General features: G+C 36.0%; 2 protein-coding genes and 1 non-coding gene across 3 annotated transcripts; all 3 read left to right on the top strand.

The window, feature by feature from the left end:
• The first annotated feature begins 8,638 nt into the window (after positions 1 to 8,638).
• On the top strand, positions 8,639 to 13,725 carry LOC105039469 (uncharacterized). Its single transcript, XR_012135764.1, has 5 exons — positions 8,639 to 8,807; positions 9,023 to 9,449; positions 11,673 to 11,955; positions 12,048 to 12,274; positions 12,819 to 13,725. It is a non-coding gene; the product is annotated as an uncharacterized protein (transcript).
• A 1,380-nt stretch (positions 13,726 to 15,105) lies between these two features.
• LOC109505475 (protein LIM2) lies at positions 15,106 to 15,582 on the top strand. Its single transcript, XM_029262109.2, has 2 exons — positions 15,106 to 15,394; positions 15,566 to 15,582. Exons 1-2 carry the CDS (start codon positions 15,106 to 15,108, stop codon positions 15,580 to 15,582), a joined length of 306 nt encoding a protein of 101 aa, XP_029117942.2.
• A 1,810-nt stretch (positions 15,583 to 17,392) lies between these two features.
• Positions 17,393 to 25,372, top strand: LOC105039468 (uncharacterized). The gene is given in 8 exon segments (XM_073246399.1): positions 17,393 to 17,736; positions 19,005 to 19,496; positions 22,878 to 22,962; positions 23,077 to 23,153; positions 23,156 to 23,245; positions 23,612 to 23,854; positions 23,857 to 23,882; positions 24,720 to 25,372. Coding segments are annotated over 7 exon segments (1,074 nt in total). The 5' UTR covers positions 17,393 to 17,736; positions 19,005 to 19,120; the 3' UTR covers positions 24,897 to 25,372.
• The last annotated feature ends 403 nt before the right edge of the window (positions 25,373 to 25,775 follow it).

Raw genomic sequence — 25,775 nt, 5'->3', positions numbered from 1 at the left:
ACTTCACCACAACATAGGAGTTCATTAGAAGATGAAATATTTTATGATGAAAAATATCAAAATAATTTTTATTAATTCATAATTCATGTACATATACAAAAAAAATGAGCACAACCATCAATAGACTGACGATTGGCTTTGGGACACTATTTCCAACGTCCCTTCCCTTGGCCGGCCCTCCTCCTCTCCCTCTTCCTCTCTTTCTCTCTTCCTCTCTCTCTCCCTCTTTTTTCTTGGCCGCCGGCGACAGACGGCCAACGGCGGCCCATGCGCCCCGACGGCGGCCCCCCACGGTCCCCTTCCCTTGGCCAGCCCCTCCTCTCCCTCTTCCTCTCTCTCTCTTCTCTCTCTCTCTCTCCCTTTTTTTCTTGGCCGCCAGCGTCAGAGGACCGACGGCGGGCTGCGCGCCCCGACGGTGGGCCCCGGCCCTCCCCTTCCCTTGGCCGGCCCCCTCCTCTCCCTCTTCCTCTCTCTCTCTCTTTCTCTCTCTCTCCCTCTTTTTCCTTGGCCACCGGCGACAAACGACCGACGGCAGCCCACGCACCCCAACGGCGGCCCCCCGCGGTCCCCTTCCCTTGGCCGGCCCCTCCTCTCCCTCTTCCTCTCTCTCTCCCTATTTTTTCTTGGCCGCCGACGACGGAGGGCTGGCGGCTGCGGTGGCGGTGGGCCCGTGCGGCCTTGCGGCGCCCTTCTCTTTCGATCCGCGGTGGCAGGCCCCGACGGCCCTTCGACGGCGGGTCCGTGCGGCCCTGCGGCACCCTTCTCTTTCGATCCGCGACGGTGGGCCCCGACGGTCCTCCGACGGTGGGTCCGTGCGGTCCTGCGGCATCCTTCTATTTCAGTCTTTTTAATTTTTATATTTATCTCATTATTTTTTATTTTTTATTTTTATCTCATTAGATTAAGATTTATTTTAAAATTTGATTCGATCATAATTTAAAAATTTTAAGTATTTCATTAAAACGTAGACCTATCAGTTGAGCAATGTAAGATATTCAACGATATCCGTATAAAATATATATTTGATTATATATTTTTGTATGGATATCGTAAAATATATACATTGGTCAATTCATTGGTCAATTGATTGTCCAATTTGGACAGTTTGAGAATTGTATTTAATTTTATAGGTAATTACATTATTCGAATGATATACGAAGGGTTCGAGAGAAATTTCGGACAGTATTTTTTTTAGTTCTCCTCATATATTTTCAGTCATGTGGGGAGAACTAAGAACAAATACTGTCAAAATTTCTTTCGGTCCCTTTTGCGTATCATTTGATTAATGTAGTTAACCTATAGAATTAATATAATTTTCGAATGAGATAGGATCTATCTGTACCTATTTGTTGATGATATGATACATTTATCATGTGAATCTTTTGAAATGATAAAATAATTAGTAATACTAAATATTTTGATTTTGATTTTATCATAGGTTTCTTTGAGAAAATGGCCAGTACTCGAGTTTGTATACTATTGTATTATGATGGCATGATACAGAATGATAAAACTGATGTGCAGTACAGTCATCCTGCAAATCGGATGATTAGAGTATCGTCATCATTATCATGTCAAGAATTATTGGACCATTTATACAGCAGTATTCTGTAGACAAAAAAAATATGAAATAAAATTGAAATGAAAATCTCCTAATCTGTCGGGACAGTTAATGCAGAGCAATTATATCTTAGTTCCAATTGATGACGATGAAGATGTCGAAGAAATGCTGACCTTTCCTTTGAAATATGTAGAATGTCGATTTTTAGAATTATATATTGAAAAGGAAGATGTACCGAGCTTTGGATACTATAGTCGGTTTTTAACTCAAGCGGACAATAATGTTGGGCCTTCCTCACTTTTCGTAACTCCTATGGTGCAAACCGATAGTATTGAGGCCGTATTTGCAGAACAATATTTCACTACTGTCGGCCCTAGTTGTCTAATTATTCAGAGTCCTATGGTGACTTCTCCTGTGTCTTGTGAAAAGTGGAACATGTACAAATATCCATGTTCATATATTTTAGCTGTGTCAAGAAATTGCTGTACATTTTAGTGATTTTGTAGATGATGCATATACAATTACAGCATATATGAATGCTTGGAGCGGTGACTTTAATCCATTACCATATGAAGATTATTGGATGCATACACGTATGTTCAAATGTATTCCTGATCATCATCGTTTGAGACTCAAGCAGAAAGGTAGACCAAAGTCAACAAGACTACGAAATGAGATGGATGATAGGCAAATAAGAAGTAAGAACCACTATGGCATTTGTAAGGAACAGGGTTATGACTGCCGCCGCTGTCCTAGGATACTTCAACACACTTCAACTTCAAGCAGTGAAAGAAATTAAAGGCTCTGAAGATATATTTTCGTCATTGTTTTATGTATTTCTATGAGATGAATTGAATTTTGTATTTAAGTTGTATTGTATGACAATATTGTGTTTAAAATATATTTCTCATAAAATGAATGGCTATCATATCATATTTCTTATTTTTTAATACATTTGTGATAATATCATTATTTTAGATTCATTAGCGTATTATGGCTTACGATTCGCGGTATCTCGGTCCTCAAGACAGATGAGATATTGCTATATTATCGCAGATGTGTACAGTTGGACATGACATATGGACTGCTAGGGTGCTACTTATTTGTTTTGATATGATAGAGTGGCATCTATCCGATCATGTCCTGCGACAGTTTGGTCAGATTCAGGACATCCCAAAGCAGTTTGATACCAGCCAGAGACTTCATCGTATTGATCGACGAGGTAGAACTCGTATTGACTGGCGTATCAGACATGCAGCGTATATCAATATTTGGGATGCACGTCGAGATCACATTGTTCATGGTGATCCTATTTTGAGAGACCGTTCATATACCGATGACTACATGGCTTGATTTTTTAGTATTACAGTGTGAGTCATTGGACAGTCTCGGTATGCAGTTTTCGGATATGCGGATGAGAGTTCTGCTGTGCGTCTTTTGGTAAGACTACAAAAATTAGTTTATGTTGTTTGTATTATATTTTTGTTTTATATTTTACAGTATATTGACTGTTTTATTTTTATTTTGTAGACTGATTCTATGTCGGGTCTTGTGTTGGATGCTCGTCGTGCTTTATCTACGACTGATGAGGACGAACGGATTCGAATACTGCATAAGATAGAGAGAACAAGTTCTGGAATATTGGTGGCGATTGGTGTTGATCCATATAGCTGTACGCTTTGGTATGGAGTAGCCGATGCACCAGATATGAGATATACACCGTCACCATATGTTCCACATATGCCATCACCGTATATTCCGCAGATATCATCATTAGATGCCGCACAGATACCACCACCTTTTGATCCACAGATGGCAGCACCTTCTTCTTCTTATATCCCGCAGATGACATCATTGGGTACCAGTTGGCCATATGAGTATGATACTTTCTTTTCAGACCCATCCGTATATCCAGATAAGAGGGTTGAGCGGATCGTTCAGTCCGTAGATAATCCGACAGCATCAGTTATTTCTGAGCAGCATGACCAGCAGACCTCCTCCACTGATATAAGGGAGGAGCCGTCACAGCAGGAACAGGAGCAGCCGGCGAGGACCTTCCTGAGAAAGTCCAAGCGACCACGGGCATCATGACGTCCTTGTGGGACTTAGTCTTTTTTAGATTTATACTTAGTATTTTTGTAATATTTATTGTACTATTTTTTATATGCTTGATATTTTTATTCTATTTAATATTATTAAATATTAATTTTATTTTATATTATTTAATTTTAAGTGATCAGATATTATGCTTTGTTGATATGGATATACATACTCGAATGTGTCTCAAAATATTAGAAGGAAAAAAGTTATGCTAAAAGGGCTATAGAAATTATAACGTAAAATTATGCTAAAGTTATTTCAAGCAAGGGATATTTTCTCTTTTTTTTCTCATTTTTTACTTTTTTGTTTGGAATATTTTTTAAAAAAAATAATTAGAAATGAAGAAAATAATTTGAAATGATATTTTTTATTTTAAATAAAATTAAAAATTATATTTTTTAAATTAAAAATTATATTTTTATTTTTTAAATATTTTATTTTTTTATGCTATTTTTTTAATTTTTTATTTTTTTATATATTTTTTTAAAATAATTAATTTGAAATGGAAAAGTAATTTGAGATGATGGTTTTTATTTGAATTAAAATTAAAATTTTTATTTTTTTATATTCAAAATTATAATTTTTATTTTTTTTTTTTTTTTTTTATTTTTTATGGTATTCTTTATTTTTTAAGTTTTTTTAGATATTTTTTTAAAAAATTAATTTTGAATGAAGAAAATAATTTAAAATTATTTTTTTATTTTAATTAAAATTTGAAATTTTATTTTTTAAAATATATTCAAAATTGATTTTTTTTTATTTTTTTCTAATTTTTTTCTTCTGTTATGATATTTTTTAAAAAAATAATTTGAAAAGGAGATTGTAATTTGAAATGATGATTTTTATTTGAATTAAAATTAAAATTTTTATTTTTTTAAAATTTTAAATTATAATTTTTATTTCTTTTTAATATTTTATGATATTTTTATTTTTTTTACAATAATTTTTTTTCATATATTTATTTAAAAAGATAATTTGAAATAAAAAATTAATTTTTATTTTTATCAAAATCATAATTTTTATTTTTTAAAAAACTTAAAATTAAAATTTTTTTGGCCATTTTTTTCATTTTTTTTTTTGGGAAAAATTTAAAAGCACCAAATAATATGGTGTTTTTAAAAGCACCAAATAATTTTTAAATTAAAAATTATAATTTTTATTTTTTTATTTTTTAAAATATTTTACTTTTTTATGCTATTTTTTTAATTTTTTAAATTTTTACATATTTTTTTTAAATAATTAATTTGAAATGGGGAAAGTAATTTGAAATGATTTTTTTGTTTGAATTAAAATTAAAATTTTTATTTCTTTGTATTCAAATTATAATATTTATTTTTTTCTCTTTTTTTTATTTTTTATGGTATTCTTTATTTTTTAATTTTTTAAAGATTTTTTAGTTATTTTTTAAAAAAATTAATTTTGATGAAGAAATAATTTAAAATTATTTTTTATTTTAATTAAAATTTAAAATTTTATTTTTTAAAATATATTCAAAATTGATATTTTATTTTTTTATTTTTTCTAATTTTTTTTCTTTATGATATTTTTTTAAAAAATTAATTTGGAAAGGAGATTGTAATTTGAAATGATGATTTTTATTTGAATTAAAATTAAAATTTTTATTTTCTTAAAATTTTAAATTTAAATTTTATTTTTTTTATTTTTTTATGATATTTTTAATTTTTTTACAATAATTTTTTTCATATATTTATTTAAAAAGATAACTTGAAAAGATAATTGAAATAAAAAAATAATTTTTATTTTTATCAAAATCATAATTTTTATTTTTTAAGAAATTAAAATTAATTTTTTTTCATTTTTTTCTTTTTTTTGGAAAAATTTAAAAGTGCCAAATAATATGGCATTTTTAAAAGAGCCAAATAATTTTTAAATTAAAAATATAATTATATTTTTTTATTTTTTAAAATATTTTATTTTTTATGCTATTTTTTTAATTTTTTATTTTTACATATTTTTTTAAAATAATTAATTTGAAATGGAAAAGTAATTTGAAATGATGGTTTTTATTTGAATTAAAATTAAAATTTTTATTTTTTATATTTAAAATTATATTTTTATTTTTTCTCATTTTTTTATTTTTTTATGGTATTCTTTATTTTTAAATTTTTTAAGATTTTTTTAGATTTTTTTAAAAAAATAATTTTGAATGAAGAAAATAATTTAAAATTATTTTTTATTTTAATTAAAATTTGAAATTTTATTTATTAAAATACATTCAAAATTGATATTTTTATTTATTTTTAATTTTTTTCTTGTGTTATGATATTTTTTTTAAAAAATTTATTTGGAAATGATTTTTATTTGAATTAAAATTAAACTTTTTATTTTCTTAGAATTTTGAATTATTATTTTTATTTCTTTTTAATTTTTTATGATATTTTTAATTTGTTTTACAATAATTTTTTCATATATTTTTTTAAAAAGATAATTTGAAAAGGTAATTTGAAATAAAAATTATTTTTTATTTTTATCGAAATCATATTTTTATTTTTTAAAAATTTAAAATTAAATTTTTTATTTTTTATCATTTTTATCATTTTTTTTGAAAAAAATTAAAAATGTCAATTAATATGGTATTTTTAAAAACGTCAATTAGAATGGCATTTTTAAAAAACGTGGTCTATGTGAAAAATGGGGTGGATAACGTGGACGATAAAATGCCGTTCAAAATGGTAATTTATCATTTTTGCATCAAACCGGTAAATAAGTTAAAACTTACATTATTTATGTAGATAATTTTTTTTAATATTATTTTGGAAAAGCACTCCATTTTCTTTTTTTTTACCAATTTATTTTATATACTTGATGGTTGTCCAGTAGACAAGTAAATATAATTATCAATATATATGAACACTATTTCATTTTTTCTTAAAATAAATCACTGTTACATTTCATATTCTGAAGTCAAAGTAAAATCACTATGGAAAAGCATGTCTTCTTGCTCTTACCAGAAATTTTCATGTTATTTTGGCAGAACTAGCTACCATTAATTATATGAACACTGGCTTACAAAGGAAACTAGAATCGAGTGAGGGAGTAGGTTTAATTCGGTCTTCTATTTATCTGCCGCGCCATTAACAGCTGCTGCTATTCCTCCATGTTTGAATTGATCGTTGTGCATTTTTGGACCATTACCAGTAGTTGCTTGAGAAGGACCTTCCTGGTTATTTTTCTACTCTTTGTTTTGGCTACTTCTGCAATCGTAGCGAGGATCACGCAGCAATTACCGAACCGATGTACCTCTGAGGCCATCTCCTGAGTTGGTTCATGAGAGAGAGGACCTTCATCAATGCCCAAGGTAGCGACCAGAGAAATTTTAAATGTATCTTTGACTGTTCTAAAATTGAAACAAAACCACAATTCCCCGTAGGAAAGTAAATTATAAAAAAAAATATTTTAAAGTGTATTGTAAAATCATAATAATGCTTCTATTCCAAGTAGGTTTGGAGAAAGCAACAGCCATCTTCGGTACACTTGTACAGAACTAAAATTAGATTAAAAAACATGCACACCCAAAGAAATGCAAGTGGGATGACGTGAGAGTTTTGATGAAGTAACCTCACGTTTTAGAACCTTGGTATCCTATATTTTATTTTATTTTATAAATTTATAGCTTTTTTTTATTGAGATGTGACCTGTATGCTATTAATAAATTTTCCGTAAAAGTCTATCTTCAATCTTCTGAAACACATAAACCAGATAGGCCTTGATTTCAAGAAAGAGTGACACCTTTGAAAAATTAACGAAGGGATAAAACGCCCATATCTGTCATGCATGTATAGTAAACCATAATAATTGACCTAAATTCCATTTTTTCGGGCATTGCGATATTTTTTTTATCTTGAGATAAACTAAATGCGTATTGCGTGAAAAGTAGGTTAGGTGCCCATAATCAAACACTCTGCAAAAATTAATTTTATAAGCTTTTCCTAAGATTTGTTTGATATTGTATTCTTGTTAAAAAATAAATAAAAAAAAAAACTGGGTGGGTGGGAAAATATGGTCAAATCACAAGGTTAGAGGTAAAAATATCAAGTCAGTGTTGGTGGATACTCCAGAAGAATCTATATTCTAATCCTTTCTCCATTTGAAACAACCTAGCAGTCCAGGTCCTTAAAAAAAAGAAAAAAAAACTGCAGCCAAACGAAACTTACCACGTAGTTGGGTTGCAGGAATTTCTTATTATTCACACATCGATGTCTGGTAAATGAAGTCATCGAACCCACGAGTCACGTCATCTAGGCCTCAATGTTCCATGGATGTGACTAGTGGCTTTTTGCGTCCCTAATCCACACCTCGAGCACAGCTGAAATGGATTCGATAGGATTGAAGTTGAGTAGATATAAATATAAATTAGATATTAAAAATATAGATATAAATTATTTTATAATCATAAAAAATAGACATAAATATGGTAAAGAACACGTTAATGTGGTTGTATATTTTTTAGAATTTAATAAATATCATATAAAATTAAATAGAGTTATAAATAAAATTTAATAATAATTATTTATTCATATTAATATTTTTTTGATAAATATGGGTATAGGTATGGATATTTATCAAATATTACATTTTTATTTATATTTTAATAAATTTAAATATAAAAATAGATTTTAATAGATATTATGCATTAGATTTTTGTCTCGAGCGAGAATAAATAATAATAATAATAATAATAAAAAGGCCACCTTGTTACAACCGGAAGCCCAGCTTTGAGAGAGCGACAGGCACCGGTTCCTTTGAACAGCCGAGCAATTTTTCCACGCCATCCCCGGCGGCTTAAACCCTCCTTCTACGGTTACACGTAGCGCGTGCACCAATCAGAAGGCTCCCATGCCTTTCTGATGCCCTCCCAACGCCCAAAGCGTGTACGTGTCACTGTTCGCTCCCTCGGTAGGGCGGAGCGGTCCAAGCTTCTTTACCACGAAACCGACGGCCCTGATGCAAGGCCTTTCTCTTCATTTACCTTTTCTATTTTCTTAATCCACCGCGGACCGGCACCCTATATAATTCATAAGCGAATGTGTAATTTATTCTTTAGTAGGCCGTGAGAGGGATCTGGATTTCGTTGCTCTCCTCGCCATTCCTTCCATTAACAACAACGCCTATCTTGGGTTTTAAGGTCTCCATTTCTCGTCTTCTCGTCCTTGGGTTTAAATAAAACCTTTTTTTTTTTTGGAATTTTCTCTCCTTAATTCGACGATTCTTTTGACAACATACAAAGAAAAATCGTTTTTTTCCTTGTAAAAAACGCCTTCTTTTCACCCTTCATATCCCCTCTTCTTTGTAAAATATTTCACCAAAAAGCTCTTTGTTTTTCTCGGATCTGGTCATTAGGCAGAAGGGGTAGAGATGCTGGTGGACGAGGGAGCGGCGGCGGTGGTGGCGATCGAGTGCGTGGCGGGGAGCAGCAACGCGGATGAGTGGAGTGGCGGCGGGGAGGCGCTGCTGCAGACGGGGGATGTTGTGGAGCAGATCAAGATCGGGAACTCCCCCGCCGTCCGATCTCCGTTCAAGGGCGGGCGTGCCGGCGTCCTGAAGCTCCTCCACGCCGCCTTCAAGCGCCGCGACACCTCTATCTACGTCCGCGCCCGCCGGGCCGGCGGCAACGACGCCGCCGCCGCCGCCGCCGTGGAACTCCAGGCCTGCATCATCCCCCACCCCGCAGCCGGCCGCCGCCAGTATGTCCTCCGCTCCCTCCAAGACCCTAACTACGCCGTCGGCTTCGTCGACCGCTCCGAGAGGGAGTGCATCGCCATCCAAGGTAACAGCCCCACAAACGTCCTCATAGAATATTTTTTATGCGTATAAACACCTGCCGGCTGATTTTGCTGTCTAGAAATATCTCACCCGCCCATTTTTATGCGAGATTGTCTATGGGATCTTGAGCGCCTCGCACATAAACTCTTGTTTTCTTCTGTCTTTTTATTTGCAATAGACCCCTTGGGAAAAAATCTGAATTAATCGGAGGTGGAACAAGCGTTGATGTAACTGAGCTGCCATTAATAACATAAGCTTTCTATAATTCGTGGTGACATGTGGGGCCCAATTTTGTAGTGGAGGGGTGAGGCTTGGTGCTTCGAAAATTAAGTGATTTTAACTGGGAAGTATTTTTTGCAAATGACCACCGAGGAGTCAGAAATGATGAGTTTAATGTTATTTTAAGGGTTTTATGTGTGAAAAACATTTGCAATGGTTTCCATTAAGTCGGCTGGGCTTCTGGGGCTGGTAATTAGTTTTATTTAAAGCAGTTGGTGGTTTGTTCCTGGTTTGCCGGCTGGTTCAAAGAATGTATCACAATTCCACCGTTGACTATGTAGTTTGTTGACTTGGTACTGGATTAATTATATTTTTAGGAAAAGATTCTAGTATTTCGGGTGCAATATTTTTGTCTCTTTTGCTGAGAAATGTTGGTACCATTCTTGGCTTGATTGGAATATTATAAGACTATACCTGCGCGGTCTCCTTACGCTGGCTTTAATTCAAGGATTAGAATATTAGGCCAGGATGTCTGGTGGGCCCAAAACCAGCTTGTCTTCTGATTGCGATGGGAGGGATCAAAAGTTAGTCGATTTGGAGAAAATTAATATAAGACTAACGTATTATCGCCACGACGCCATCTCGATGATTCAGACTCCTGAAACTTTCTCTTTTTTCTTTTTTTTTTTTTTTTTTGCACTTGGTTATGATTCTTCCGTGAAGACACAGGTGATTTCCCCATAATTGATTGTATTGGGTGGTTTTGCATAGGTTTATGAGAAAGACTACCTTTTTTAAAAAGAAAAAGTCTTGGAGGACAACTCGTATAATTCTCATCAAGATTTCTAGCGCTTGTGTACGCTCATATACATGTCATTCTTTTTAGGATATCTACTTATCCGTTTGTTGATGTTTTGGTTACTATGATCGTATATATGCAGCAGCAGTGTAAAGAGCATCTGCTGTGGTACTTTAAAGGAACGGTTTTGCTTTTAGTTCTATCTATTCTAAAATTATTATAGGAAGACTCGGATTTGAGCACCATATTGTAGTATTCTGTTTCCTGAACAGTTGATAACTACTACCATCCCTTATGGTGCTGATCCTATTGGTGTAATCCATCGGAATTTTGTTGATTTGGGTAGAATGAAGTTATTTGGTAACTGCAATGAAGTGTTTTCATGAACTTACGATGATTAATATAGTTGTTTCTGGATGAAATTTACTTATTTTTGGTAATACTGTTTGAGATTTATTTTATTTACAGTTATCTCATTTAATCAACCATTTCATTGATTTCAGCTTGCATTTTGATTGGAAATAGAAGAAAATTTCCATGTGATATGCTATCTATGCTATCTAGAAATATGACCAGGTCATCCAACCAATCAAGTCGTTGTAAAGGCCAAGGAAATCCTTCCTGTTAATTGATTCAAATTATAAGAAGAAACCAACATAAAAAAAAGAACCGGGTGCTGGATTTCTTCTTTTTAAAAAAAAAAAAAAAGTTAGGATTTTCTCTCTCAAGAAAACCAAAGGTGAAGGGCTGCTTATCATAAAACCGATCATATAACACCGCTTGGGATCGTGAGCAATAAAAAATCTAAGTAATTTAGGACTCGTTGTCAAAAAACAGTTAACTATACATTAGTATGCATAGAAATTAGTCCTGGTCTCCTAGATGATTCAATGTATTAGAAATGCCTATCTTTTTATCCGTTGTTTAGTTAGACAAAGGCAAGAGTTATCTATCTGCTACCGAACCTCCAACATCGGTAACAAAAAATACTAATAAGTTAGTCGAGTACAACTCTATTAAACTTATGCTATTTCCACTAATCACTGACTCCTCCATGATCGGCTGAAAGAGCTGGCAGGAGTAACTAACACTTACCTTGTTCTAAAAATGATAAAATAAGGCTGTTATCTCTACATCTATTCCCAGTTAAGTTCTGCTTTCGTATCTTGTGCAAGCTCACACTAATGCATTATACCACCATTTGTAAAGGCTCAAGGAGCTCAAGGGTGATCAGCGCACTGAGCAAAGCCCAGCTCCAAGACGGTTATGTGTCATATCCTTGGGAGAAGAAGATGAGGGAGTCACTGTCCATTCCAAATTCGAGCTGCTTCCTGTCGCTGCTCGTACTGCCCAAGGCATCGGACCCTTCGCCACTCGCTACAACTCTCTAGAGGACACCTTGGCCCGAGCCAATGCTTGGCTCAATTCCTGCCAGGCGTCTGGGGTTCCCATTGTGTTCATGAATATCCAGACTGAGGCCCTACTCACCAAGGTAAGCTTAAGGTCTGAAATCTCTCTAGGGAAAAGATTGTGAGGGTTTTCATATATGTTGTTGGTAAAAACTAAATATCTTTGTGTTGACAGATCTCTGGAGAGACAGCTTCCTCTACCGTAAACATGGGATCACTGGCCGACCTCTCAAACTTGGCGAACGTAAGCCTGTATGGTTTGAGGATTACCATGGTGTGGACATTGGGGTGGTGAGGGCAGTTCGGCTCTGGTACACTCCATCTGCAGGGGAAATGGCAGTGGAGATCAAGCTACAGGAAGGCGATACCAGGCTGGGGTTTGCAATTAGTCGCACCGAAGAGGTATTTTCTTGCTCCTTTGGCCATTTTCTGTTGGACAGATGCTTTTATTTTAATGCATTATCCCAAGTTCCTTGGGCCATGTTGTTTCTCTTTTAATTTCCGTTATCAGGATGAAGATCTTCATCTCGACTGCTGTAAAGCTCAAGAACATTGTCGTCATATCCTCTGAACATGGTGGTTTTATTTTTCCAGATGCCCTTGTATGATATAAGCAATCGAAGTATTTACATAGAGTTCACGTATTATTCATGATTTCTTCATGAATATATTTATGGACACTTTATTGCTATTTTAATTGCTGTCTTTGTTATCACTCGTTAACATTGTTCGATAGCATGCTTATATAAAAATTCCACATCTCTTTCAATGCTGGCTTACTGTACTAATTTTCAGGAATCTTGATTTTAAATTTTATGGCTATGTTTGAAACACCACTCAGTTTACAGACAGTACCTATTCATTTAACGGGATGGACTTCCTTTCATACTCCTTGAAACATGCAGATGAAATATATATGCTTTTCTTAACATTTTCTTGTTTGCAGGGTTTTATATACATATCATCAGTAACAGAAGATGACAGCATGGAAGCGGCTGCAACTCGATCAGGCCTGAGGGAGCTGTATAAAGAAGCAGCAAGAGCATCGAAGTTGTTGGTGATCTCGAGGGTTGGGAACGAGAAGGTCGTCCCATGGATGGTTTCCACCTCCGGAGCCGTCCGATGCTTTGACACAGTCTCTCTCAGCCAAAAGCTATCGCTGCACCGCCATGCACTGAGGCCCATTTTACTCCACGTGTTCATGTGGGAGACGTCTCCATCCAATCTCAGCAGAGGGGTTGAACGTTATGAATTAGCTCTGGCACCTCCACCATCCTCTGTGCTGCCACCTCCAGCAGATGAAGTAACGAGGGGTTTGGTCTTCCGGGATGGATCCGAGGCGGGGCTCGGTAGGGACACGGCAGGGGATGTGTCCTTTAGATTCCACAACTTCGCGCTTCCAAATAATTGGGTCTGATCTCCTTCGACTATGCCAGCTTATACATGTACATATGGAGTGATCTGTGAGAAGGCCCTTGTCTCCACGTCAGCTGTTACCGTTTCTCCCCTTTGGTGCTTCATGCATTCGTGAGGAGATTTTATGGAAGCTGAGGATCAGCTATCTAGCTTTGATGTGTCTTAAAATCCTGGGTATGTATGTGCGTCACCTGGTTCCTGAACCAGTTTGGTAGAGGGTTCTCGAGTTCTAAAGAGAATAAGCTTATGTACAGTAATGCAACGTCGCCTGGTTCCTGTTGTAGATTGAAGCTAGAACCAGTTTGTTAGAGGGTTCTTGAGTTCTAAATAGAATAAGCTTTTGTAATTGTACAGTTATGCACACCTCATCTTGATCCATTTTGGCTACACACTAATGTAGCAAGTAAATGTTAGAAGTACTTAGTTGGCTGTTTGCACAGGTTATGTGTTTGTGACTTGGGAAACCATGAAATACATTATCCCTAAAAGATTTGGTGTGGAATCTATGTTGAGTTTATCCAACAGATAGCGTATGCAGGAATAAGGAATCCCAGCAGACCAAGTTACGTCAGTGGGACAAGCAGAAGGGTTGCCACTTTTCTTTTTTTTTTTTTTCTGGGTTACAATTGCACCCCTCCTTAAGCGGGGGGTCCTGGGTTTGAGCCATGGGAGGTACTTTTCAATTATTCAGCCATGGTAATTTCATTGGTGATGCTTTCACTTTTATTTTTAATGAGAAGAAGCATGGGGTGCCAATTGTTTCACATAGGGATGCAAATGGACCGGATGGATCAGGTCACGAGTGATCTAACCCAATTCAGCTTTTTGTCTACATCCTAATGTTGGAGCCAAATCCAACCCAATAGAAAATTGAGTTTGATTGGATCGGATCCATGGTTAAAATTGGAACTCAACCGGTCATTTAGATCATGACAGACCATGTATTATCCGGTTCTAACTCAAAAAATATAGATTTGAATTGGTTCTGGATCAGATCCGGATCCATATCAAAACTGATCAGCCAAAAACATAAGGACCTCCAAAATTGTTATAACTTCCATAATTTCAGAACACTGCTAAAGCTAAGCTAAATCCTCCTTGAGAAGTAATCACAGAAGAGCCAAGGCCACCCTGGGCCCCTTATTTTACACCTACTCATGCTGATAAAGAGTTATAAATCAAGTTTTTATAGTGTTAATAGGACGATGATAATTCGAAAATGGTTGATCACAATCACAGTCTGAACAAAAAGTTGGCACCTACCGGGCCCCTGAACTCCACGGCGGCCCCTTGACCATTTCTGAATGGTGCAACAAATAGCAGAGAAGAAGATGCACCCATTTAAAACCTGTGATTGTTGGCCATTTATCCGATGGAACAATATTAGTGTCAAATTGCTTCTGAATACAACATCTTTACATAGATTACTGGTATCTTAAATCTATATGTGGATTCCACCCAAATAAATCTCTCTTCAGAGCCCATCCCACACGTAAATATTGATCAACCACTCCCCCCTCAATCCCCACCCTCTCAACATAATCCCTCATGAAGCATGAACACAGCAACAACTTCTGAACTGCCCATCCAACCCTCATGCAATCAATACAGTCCTGGTACATGCAAATCAGCGCAGGCACCAACCAGCTGCCTGCCATGAGAAGCCCATGCATTCTGGCATGCACTTCACTCACAGCCCTCATCTATTTAACCACCCTCACAACCTCGCCGAGTCCTGGCATCCCAGAAGGCGCGCACCTCTTAGCGAACTTTGCCGGTCGGCGTAGCCATGGAGGCCGGTGCCCACCAAGACCAGAATGGCCAGAGGTTGGCTTGTGATGCTACTGCTGGCCGTGGGCTCGGCTGGCCACGCGGCTGGCCAGGCGTGCACGAGCACCTTCTTCTCGGCCCTGGTGCAGCTGATACCGTGCAGGCCGGCTGTCGCACCCTTCAGTCCGGCCGCGCCGAGCGAAGCTTGCTGCAATGCCGTGAAGACTTTGGGGCAGCCCTGCCTTTGCGAACTTGTCAACGGACCCCCCATCACTGGTGTTGATCGCTATATGGCCATGCTGCTCCCCGGCAAATGCACTGTCAACTTCCAGCCCTGTGAGCCATCTCCCCTATTTTTTAACACTTTGTAGACGATTGTTTGTTGCCTGTTATTACTTCTTCGGTTGATGGATTGACTTTATTGATGTGGTTCATTTGAGCTTATACCGATACGTTTCTGAGTCTAAAACTACTGATTGTTTGGTGGTTTCCTTGTGGTATGTGCAGGCAGCTCCGGGGTCTAAGCAAAGGAGTTTGACGCAATTCCTTCGATAATAAGTTAGCTGGGAGCAGAAAATTATTATATGTCAATTATATTAAGGAGGGAGCAGTGGGTCGAGAGTAGGTTATCTTGAAATCTATGCAGTAAACGTTTGTTTGGATAAACCTAATGGAGCTTAATTTGTAGTATATATTTGATCAGTTCAGCTCCCTAACTCACCAGTTCGGCGACTCCTATCCGGAATGGGACTATTCAAGTAGATCATAAATGGCTGCTTGCGTCCCACGAATGACCGGCCCACGGGAAATTTCTACTAATTAAAATCCACGACGCTCCCTCCGTTCCCAGAATACGGGGCGGGGGTGGCATGTTATGGTTCGATCGACCACCCAACAATGGGAATTTACGCGTGATTTTAATGGTTCGATGTAGCATCACTTTTCACCCAATAATTCACCTTAAATCTATTCTGCGTTTCCAATTTCACTCCGCCTCGCGCTACACCACATCTCATCATGGCGATCTCGCTAATATGTTCACGAGTCACGACCCTCTACTTCACCTTCTGGATCTAATTCTTACTTTGGCATTGCTGCACCTCACCCCCACATAATATGATAATCTAAAGAATAATTTCGTTCATGCCATGTGACTAGATACGAGTGACTAATTTGATGGAGTTTAGGTGCAGGAAATATTAAATTTTAAATAAATTTAGATTAAAATTTAATTATATAAAATTTTTTAATATATTAAAAAATTTTAATTTTATTTGATTTTTATTTAATGTAATTAATCATAAAATTTTTAAATTATTTTAATTCAAAATTTATCTCTAATTTTATTATCCTATTGTAACAAAGTTATCTCGTGGCTTACTTATATTGCACTAAGTTGTTTATGTGGCAAAAAAAGTTGATATAAAAGCATCAGCTCAAACAATTAAAATTCATCATGAATAAATATGAGAGAAGAGATCAATAGAAAAAAATCAGAGCCAACAAATCTGATCTCCTTGCAAGCTCTTAATCACTTGAAAAATTTAAATCAGTACCATCATTCTCTTCTCTACCAAACAAACACAATAATAATATAAATGTTGGATAGGATACGAAAAGAGGTCAACAAAAAATCACCAAAATTAAATTAAATATAAAAAATAAATTAAAAGAAGGATTAAGGATTTGAAGAGATGAATGGATTGGATTGGAATTAAGTTTGCAAGGTCAGCTTTAAGAGGGCATAGAAGATGCAGGCTTATTAAGCCAAAGCATTGAGCGTCAATCAAGAGGAGGTAATTTTTTATTGAGACATAGGAAAGTGGCCTAAGGAGATTTTTGAGTAGAAAAAATTGCTGACTAAATAAAGGGAAGGGATCTTGGATGAGTGAAAGAAGTGGGTTTCTTTATTGATGAGAGAAAGTGGAATGATGAAATTGGGATGAATGGAGATTAGAAAAATAAAGTTACATTAGTTTTATTTTATAATTTAAAAATAAAATTTTATTTTCTATTCGAAGATGCAAAAAAAGAGGGGATAAAAATTAGAGATAAAAGATGTTGTTTATCTTTCTATTCAGATAAATTAAAGAAATCATGCAAGCGGATCATATGTATCACATGATAATTCAATTATGAAGTTAGATGAGGTTAGAGCCAATATTAATTTAAAAATTAAAAATTTAATTTGATCGTAATAAATAAAAATTTAAAATAAAATTAAAAATTTTTAAATTTTTTTATATAACTAAATCTTAATTGACGGTGAATATGGATTAGGCCCCGATCTGCCCCCAGACGTCGCTGCCTTATCCAAATGTTGTGGCTCATGCCACATCGGACACAACGAAATGCCGTCCGCCTGGCGATGTCGTGGGACCCATGACAGGCCGCTACGTACGGCTCCCATTCGATCCGCTCTCGCCCACTGTATTGATCCCACTTCCCACTCCGACGCCCAGGTTTTCCCGGAGCCCGCTGGATTTGATGCTGGATCGTGCTTCTTTCTGGCCTTTCAACCCCCCTCGGATCCCCCGTTAAATCTCTTTCTTCCGTCCCTAGTCGCCGATTTCTTCGATTTTGATTGCGTTTCCGATATACTTCTTGAGCAAATCTCGGATTTTTCCACGATCTATAGCCGGACAGACCGCCTTTTGGATGTTGGTAAGAATCCTCAGGTACTCGATTGGCAACGCATTGTACTGGAGCCCTTCGGATTTACCCGATTTTTGGTCATAGTTTGGTGTTTTCGGTGCTATATTATTATTAGATCTTGTTTAATTTGATGAGGATTTTGGATCAGTTTCAAATAAAATTATGCAAATTCGGATTATATTTGAGGTTTTAGAGAAAAGTTTTTTTCCCCTTTCCAGAACGATGTTTGGATCGCTGTTTGGGACTGTTGCAAATTTTTCGTTCAGTGTTACATGATTAATTCGCCACATTCCACAGTTTAGGTGATCTGGGAGCGAGTATTGGCCGGAGAGGTTTGTTAATTTCTGAGTTAGGTGTTATAATTGCAATCTGTTTTAGTTGTTGATGAGATGTTAGGTATTTTTTTCCAGTTTTGAGTTTTTACACAATTTATAGATCTTGTTGGATGCGATCTTATTTGTTACTAAATTCGAACTCTGAAATATTGAAAGAAATTATAATGCTACTTCAGGCATGCTAGTTGCATTGTAGTGATGCAATATCTATAACCTCATTGGTTCGAACAGGAATTCCATTTAGGATTGATTTTATTATTCAAATTGTTGATATTTGAACCTTTTCCTTTTGAAAGTTTGTCGATATCATTGAATTAGTCTGTTGAATGGTCACTATTACCATGTCTCTGCGTTATAAAAAGCGTATCTAGTCCTCTTCTTTCCCAAATACGTGTTCCTTTCCATTTGGATGATGCATGTGCTTTATTCCCCAAAATATTTAGTTGGGATTTTTATCAATATTGCTGTCATGCTTCAGCTGTTCTTATTGGATGCAATCAGATTTATGGGTGGAACTCTGTATTTTTCTGTTCCTTAAATATGTCTTTTTTTTTTTTTTTTTTTTGTTTGAGGGAAGTGGAGACTGATGGAATAGCCATTAGTCACCAAGTTTTTTTAAAAGAGGTAATAATGTTAAATATATGTCTTTTATGTTCCTCTTTCCTGAGTAATCTGACCTATAGTGTACCATTACACAGCCATGCATGAATATCAAAGGATTGCTTCAGTAGAAAGCCATACTGTTGCTGGTAGTTCTGCATATATGACATTAATGGTCTTTCATTTTATTCATATTTTTTTTTCACATGCTTTCATTGTCCACATTTTGTTTTAATTTTTGTTTCCTTTTTAGTTTGGCAGGGACTTTTAATTTTACGGGTAACTGTTTGTGTCGTTGTATATGGGAAGGTCTTATGTGTTAATAGACTAAAATTCTTTTGACTTGGAATTTGTAGGTTATCTTCTCTTTGCTAGTACTATGACAAAATTAAGGGTTCTGTGGTGGGTTGGATGATGACTAGCATGTTTTCTGTAAGCTTGTGCATTTGAAGTTACATGACGTTCTCTAGAGATGGTATCTGCAAATCTAGGTGTTCTCCATTATGTTCTGGACCACATCTATGCAGCTTTTCTCCATCGGACAAAGTTAACTACACCATTTTTCTCAAGGGGATGGGGAGGGAGCAAACTTGATCTGTTGGAGAGAATGGCAAAGCAGCTGTTTCCAGAGGCTGCTGCCCAGAGCTGGCCACCCAATCTGGTGCAGCCTATATGGAAAACAGTATGGGAGACAAAGGATGCACGCCTGAGGGAGGGTGTTTTTAGGACTCCATGTGATGAGGAACTAATCGATGCATTGCCTCCTGAGAGTCACAATGCAAGGGTTGCTTTCCTTGCACCAAAGCTTGTTCCACCTCAGAAGATGGCTTGTGTGGTTCACCTAGCAGGTAATTTAATGCTTTTTTGTTGGTTTCAGAATGTGTCTATGACTATGTGTTTATGCCGTTGCAGTTCTGTGCTTTGCTGGAATAATAATGTGGAACTAAATTGGCAGAGATTTAAATTTGGCTTGAATCATCTACATTATGAGACATATTTTCTGCATCAATCTCATTAATTTTGAATCTTTTTTTTTTACCAGTATATAGTACATTCTGTCAAATATACGTGTATATGTACATACATATGTATGTATGTACATATATGTATGCTGCAGATTTCAGAACTTACTTCACTTCATTCTTTTTGTTGTCAAAGTGGCTGATTTTTCTGATCAGTGTCTTGTTATGTTAGTTGTTTAAATGTCATCCACTAATCTTTAGGTCTGTTAGGTATTGTTTTTCCCTAGTAAGAATGTTTTAGCAATATTCACTTGCATAATACAGCTCTGAGATTTGGCTTGTTTTTCTTTTATTTTTTAAATGGAAGTAGAGAGAGTCTGATTTATCACATGTTTGTAAAACCTATGAATCACATAGATTCCAATGTTTCTGTTGGTGTTCCCTTTAGTCATCCTATCTCAGCTAGATTTCAGTCCTGAAGTGGTTCCTTTGGTCAGATTGTTACAGACTCTGTTGATTATGCTGCTGAAGTTTGGATGTGCAATTTACTTAGGAACATCCAATTCTCTTATTTAAAAGCTGTTTTCACAAACTGAATGCTTTAGTGCAATTGTACATTACATGGAATAAGTGGAAGTTCTTTTGATGTAATTATGGTGTTTGGAAAAGTGAAAGAGTTTAGGCCATGAAGAAAAGTGTTTCTGTAACAGGGTAGATGTTAGTTGTTTCATCTGATTATGGGCATGTGCTTGAGGCGGGCATGATATTTTAGAAATTTGTTTTTGCTGGAAAAAATTTTTATGTTTGTATTTTTTATTGTGTTGCATTTCTTTATCTCTATCGTCTGCTTCTGTTGTTTTACCACGATATGAAGTTTTCCTTATGGCTCGGTGCTGATCTTTTATTCTCAATTTCTCTCAAGCATATAACCAGCTAGAACAGGGTTCTGCCCTCTTGCTTGCAGGTCAATGTGTTCAGTATGAGCATTCTTGCTCCAGTTTCATCCATTTGAACTCGTCTATGCATTCACAATCATGGCATTTCTCTTAGCTGACTACAATAGCCTACAAGTTTTTCCTTGGGCTATTCTGTGAACCATGGCCTGCCCTTGTTCTTAATTAGACAAAATCCTTTCACTGCTGCAATCCATCATAAGAATATGTTGCCTTACATCACTTATAAAGTCATTGTTACCTTGACTTATACTTCGATGTAAACAAATTGATGCTGGTCAATTTTAATATCAACCGTTCTGTACTGTTGATACAATGAGCTGATCTTCATTGATGGCATATTCGATTACCAACAGAATATCCCAAAGAATTCAGTTTTAATGCCTCACTATGTGACTGTCCTTTATTGCAATTCATTTATCATGTAATTTATCTTTAAGTTTCTAATTTACTGGTTAAGGAGCAAAAAAAAAAAGAAAAAAAAAGGAAAAAAAAATCTTGTATCATGACAATGCAAATAGGGATAAGAACTTATTCATGTAAATCTTGACTAGAAAGGATTTTTGTATCAGTCCTCTGTTAAAACCACAAATATCTGCAAGATGAAGTTGTAGCATACTATATTGAAAATAATTGTAAATTTAATAGCATACGCGGACTGCTTCTTGTTGGAAACATATACAAAACTGATTTGCAGTTCCAAAGAAAATTATAAGAAGTATATAGATTTCAAGGGGTCTACCATTACTGGGGCTCGACTTTTTATGATAACCTGTCGCACTGGAAACTTCACAAATACAACAGATTCTAGAAACAGCAGCAACCAGAAGAGGCAGTCTTCTACCTGAAAGACCTACCACAAGATTCCATTTTGCTGTTCTTCTCTTCAACCCAACACCATTCAAATTGTTGAGGAACTAGCAGAAGGAACTTGGAGCACTTCAAGGCATTCCACATATGAGCCTGGACCTCTCCCATATAGCCCTTTAAATGGATAAATATAAGATGAGATTTGCTCCTTTTCTATATACCAGATAGGCAAAGTTTCATCACCTCTTGAATATTATTTTGGGTAAAAGTCTATATTGGTGTCATTGTACAGGCAGGTACCTGAATTTTCCAGGAAATGCTGAAGTACACATCATCACCTTCTGAGATAGAAAGCAGTGCCTGTCTTTGATGAGGCATACAAAGATTTTGTAGCAAAATAAATTTTGGTCTCTCACCTTTAGAAGGGTTTAAGGACAAATTCATTAAGTTTTCCATATGTAAGATATGTGATCTCTGCTTAATTCGAAAAGAATCTTTTACTGACACTTCCACTGTGGTATGCACATGGAAAAGGGCTAAGTACCGTCAGGGAGTCTGCTGTTTTTCATCCATTTGAAATCTAGCTCTGTTTTCACTTCTCCCTTATCTAGCATTATACCATAATGAAATCTGGCTTCTATAGCCTCTCTTTATAGAATTGCTTGCCCATCTCTTTTCATACTCTAAAATCTCTATTATTAAGACATTGTCAATCATCACCATATGCTTCTTAATTGCAGGATCTCTATCACTTCTAACTTTATACAATTAACTCTTCTTGGGAAGATGAAATCCAGCCCTGACGTCTCCATTTCTTAGAGCTTCTCAGCCATTCCCTACTTAAAATATATGGATAAGTTTGTAAATCAGATTTGGCACAAGTCATTGTGTGACTGGCTGACCAGAAATCTCTCCGTTGCTTATCTTTCTGCTCCTGAACTTTTCACCACATGATCCCAAATGCTGTCCTCTGCAGTTGTCAATTTCTAAATGAAATAAAGTTTTTCATCAGAAAATGTATGCAGTGCATCGCCAGCACTTTGCCATCCATAACATGATTGGTAGCAAGTTCACACCTTTACTCAAATTATAATGCAAATTTGCATGAAATGTTGAAAACCTTTGACCTGTTCAATATATGAATGGAGAAATATCAGTTTGAGGAGTTGATTGTTCTCTGTTCAGCATGATCTTCATTTTAAGATTCCCCGGTGCTTTAACCTTTCCAAGAAACAGTCCACAGGCATGACCTATAAAATTGCCAGCAGTCAATGTGAACCAAAGACATAAAAGGTAACCCATCTGAAACCATCAACTGTTTTGGGAGCAGCTTTTCTGTAATCTGCTAACTAGGGTGCAGGAAGAGGCACCAAGCTTTTCCTCTCACTAATTCATTTAGGAGAAGAACAATGTTTTTAAGTGGTTATCTTGCTTTGCTTCACATATTTGGAGCTTTCAGCATTTATTTTTCATGAACTGAGATGACTTATTTGGAGTATTTTAGGCACTGGCGATCATACTTTTGAGCGACGGTTGCGACTTGGTGGCCCATTATTGAAGCAAAACATTGCAACTATGGTGCTCGAAAGGTGAGCATTCTTGCATGTCTTCTGTTGACAAGTTTAGGTGTCCTTGAAATGCATAAAATGTGCTTTTCCTTTTTTTAAAATTTTAATTTTTAATGTGCGCCACCTGTGCTTCAGCCCATTCTATGGACAGCGACGTCCTAGACTGCAGTGTGGTGCAAAGCTTCTATGTGTGAGTGACTTGCTACTGTTAGGAAAGCTACTATTGATGAAGCCCGGAGCCTCCTGCACTGGCTAGAGGTTGAGGCTGGTTTTGGCAAGACAGGCATATGCGGGCTTAGCATGGGTAATGGGAATAAATAAATAAATAAATATATATATATATATATATATAGTACCACTCCTTGAGCAATTGGAATTGTTTAGTGCTGTGAACAGAGCCTGCTTATGCCTCTTGTTGTTGACAGATGGGTCCTAGTTCTTAAGTATTACTGTGCAACCAATTTCAAAAGTTCAAATATTTATTTGTGTTTATATATTTTCTGTATTTTTACTAGCCATGAAGGTTTTATTTCTTTATTTTGCTAAACAAATGTTTTCTTGATTTTAAACTTGTTTAATTTTGTCTCTTTTTACTTAGCACTAGCCTCATGTACTTGTTGTTATATGGGAATTTCAATAACTTCTGTAATAGATGCGCTGATAACTGCAGGAGGTGTACATGCTGCAATGGTTGGATCTCTGCATCCTACACCAATTGCCACTCTACCATTTCTTGCTCCTCATTCAGCAGTAGTGGCTTTCTGTGAAGGAGTCTTAAAATACGCCACTGCCTGGGAGGCATTAAGAGAAGATGCGGCGCAAAAGACTGGAATGACACTAGAGCAAGTTAGAGAGCGGTTGCGGTCAGTTTTGTCCCTGACAGACGTTACTCGCTTCCCAATCCCCAAAAATCCAAGGCAGTCATATTTGTTGCTGCTACGGTAAGTCCATGTCTTCTGCATGTTATTATATGGTTTGTTCCTGCCATCATATTTTCCATAGTCATACTTCACAATCTTGATCCATATATTATTTCACCTGGCCTTGTTGAAATTTTGGAGCACCGTTCGTCATCACAATATATTTATCAGTCACTGCTATACGCACACAGACACATGGCATATAGTGTATATGTACATGTATACATACTTACATTAATATAAGTATGTGTAGGCCAGGCAATCTCGCTATGGTAATCTTCAGTCTCTTGGTAGTGATTTATTGAGCTTTCAGCAATGATAATGGTTAGGGAGTCAAAAAGCTGTTGCTCTTGCCATTCAAATGTATAAAAATAGGGATGCATGCGGATAAGTCAGGCAATTTCTCTAAGGTAATCTTCAGTCTCTTGATAGTGATTTATTTAACTATCAGCAAATAATAATCGGTTAAAGAGTCAAAAAGCTATACTCTTACCTCTCAAATGTATAAGCATAGGGATACTATGTGCTACCTGTTATTTGTTGCTGATGTCTCGTCGGTGGTTGCATGTTCACTATTGCAGCTGTGATACATTATAGCCATTCTTTTAATCTGATGCACTGCCTTTAGTCAATTTTCCTATGTATTCTTCTCAGAAAAGTTGTAATACAGCTTTAAAATCCTGCTAATTTTTATCGAGTTATTTCAAATCTTTACAACATTCTAAGAACGAAAACAAAGTTCTCTCTGTATCTTATGCTTCTTAGTTATCTCTGACTGATCCTGTAACCACCCTTCACATGGCTTATAAGTTATAAGCTAGCTCTTTTTATTTACCGACATAATTCTCTTGACCTTAGGATGATGGCTACATTCCTAAACATTCTGTCCTGGAGCTTCAGAGGGCATGGCCAGGCTCAGAAGTAAGGTGGGTGACAGGTGGGCATGTCTCATCTTTTCTTCTCCACAGTGGCGCATTTCGCAAGGCAATTGTTGATGCTCTCAACATATTAGAATGGAGAGAATCAGAACCATAACCAGTTGTATCGAGTGGCTCAGGTTCATTATTCTTCTTGAGGAATTGATGTATTGTGATGAGTTGTGACTTTACATGCACAATGGTTTTTATTCCAAAAAAAGAAAAGAAAAAGAAAAAAAAAAAAGAAACACCATATCTGATGTCCAGCTTCCTTGAAAAGTGTGAGAAAAAGAATAGGGGAGCTGGAGCTGAATGGATCAATTGTTTGCCTAGTTTAATTCAAAAGACACTTTCACTTGATTCCAAGGGAAGGTTGTACATGAACTTCATGCATCATGACCAGTTGACACCACAAATATCTGTGAAGCATGACTCTCTGTCATACACTTTCTTCCTTTCTTTCTTTTCCTTATTAGCTAAATGTCGCTTACAAGGACGATTTAGCTGGGAGGCCCTATTAGGGATATGCCTTCGATCTCAAAACCTTTCACTCCTTTGTAAATTGAAATTTTAGAAATGTCCAAATATTTCTTATCTTTTTCTATTTTTTCCCCTCTTGTTCAGTTCTTTGTGCTTGATGAATGTAATATATATATATATATATATATATATCAACGGTATTTTTGGAGACTAGTTTAAGGAAACCGGCATAGAATGGAATGTGTGAAGTATATAGCTAGTTTGACAGTTCAATCAAAATTATTGACAGTCGACCCTGCTCCTGTTATGATATTTGCACATTTAGATGCTACTATCGTACTATCAAAAATATTAGTTGTTAAAGATATTTATCCAACAGTGGATCCATTAGATTTTATATATATATATATATATAAGTAATTTAAAGTGTTTTTCTTGTTTTATGTGCGCAAAACCAGCAAGGATTGCTTGGAATTTGAGAGCTCGGTGCGAGCATGACTCAATTAGTGGAGTGATT

This window comes from Elaeis guineensis, chromosome 1 (genome assembly GCF_000442705.2).
Source record: "Elaeis guineensis isolate ETL-2024a chromosome 1, EG11, whole genome shotgun sequence".
Classification (NCBI taxonomy): Eukaryota; Viridiplantae; Streptophyta; class Magnoliopsida; order Arecales; family Arecaceae; genus Elaeis; species Elaeis guineensis.
Note: the sequence above shows the minus strand (reverse complement) of the source record. Positions and strands in the feature narration are given on the sequence as shown.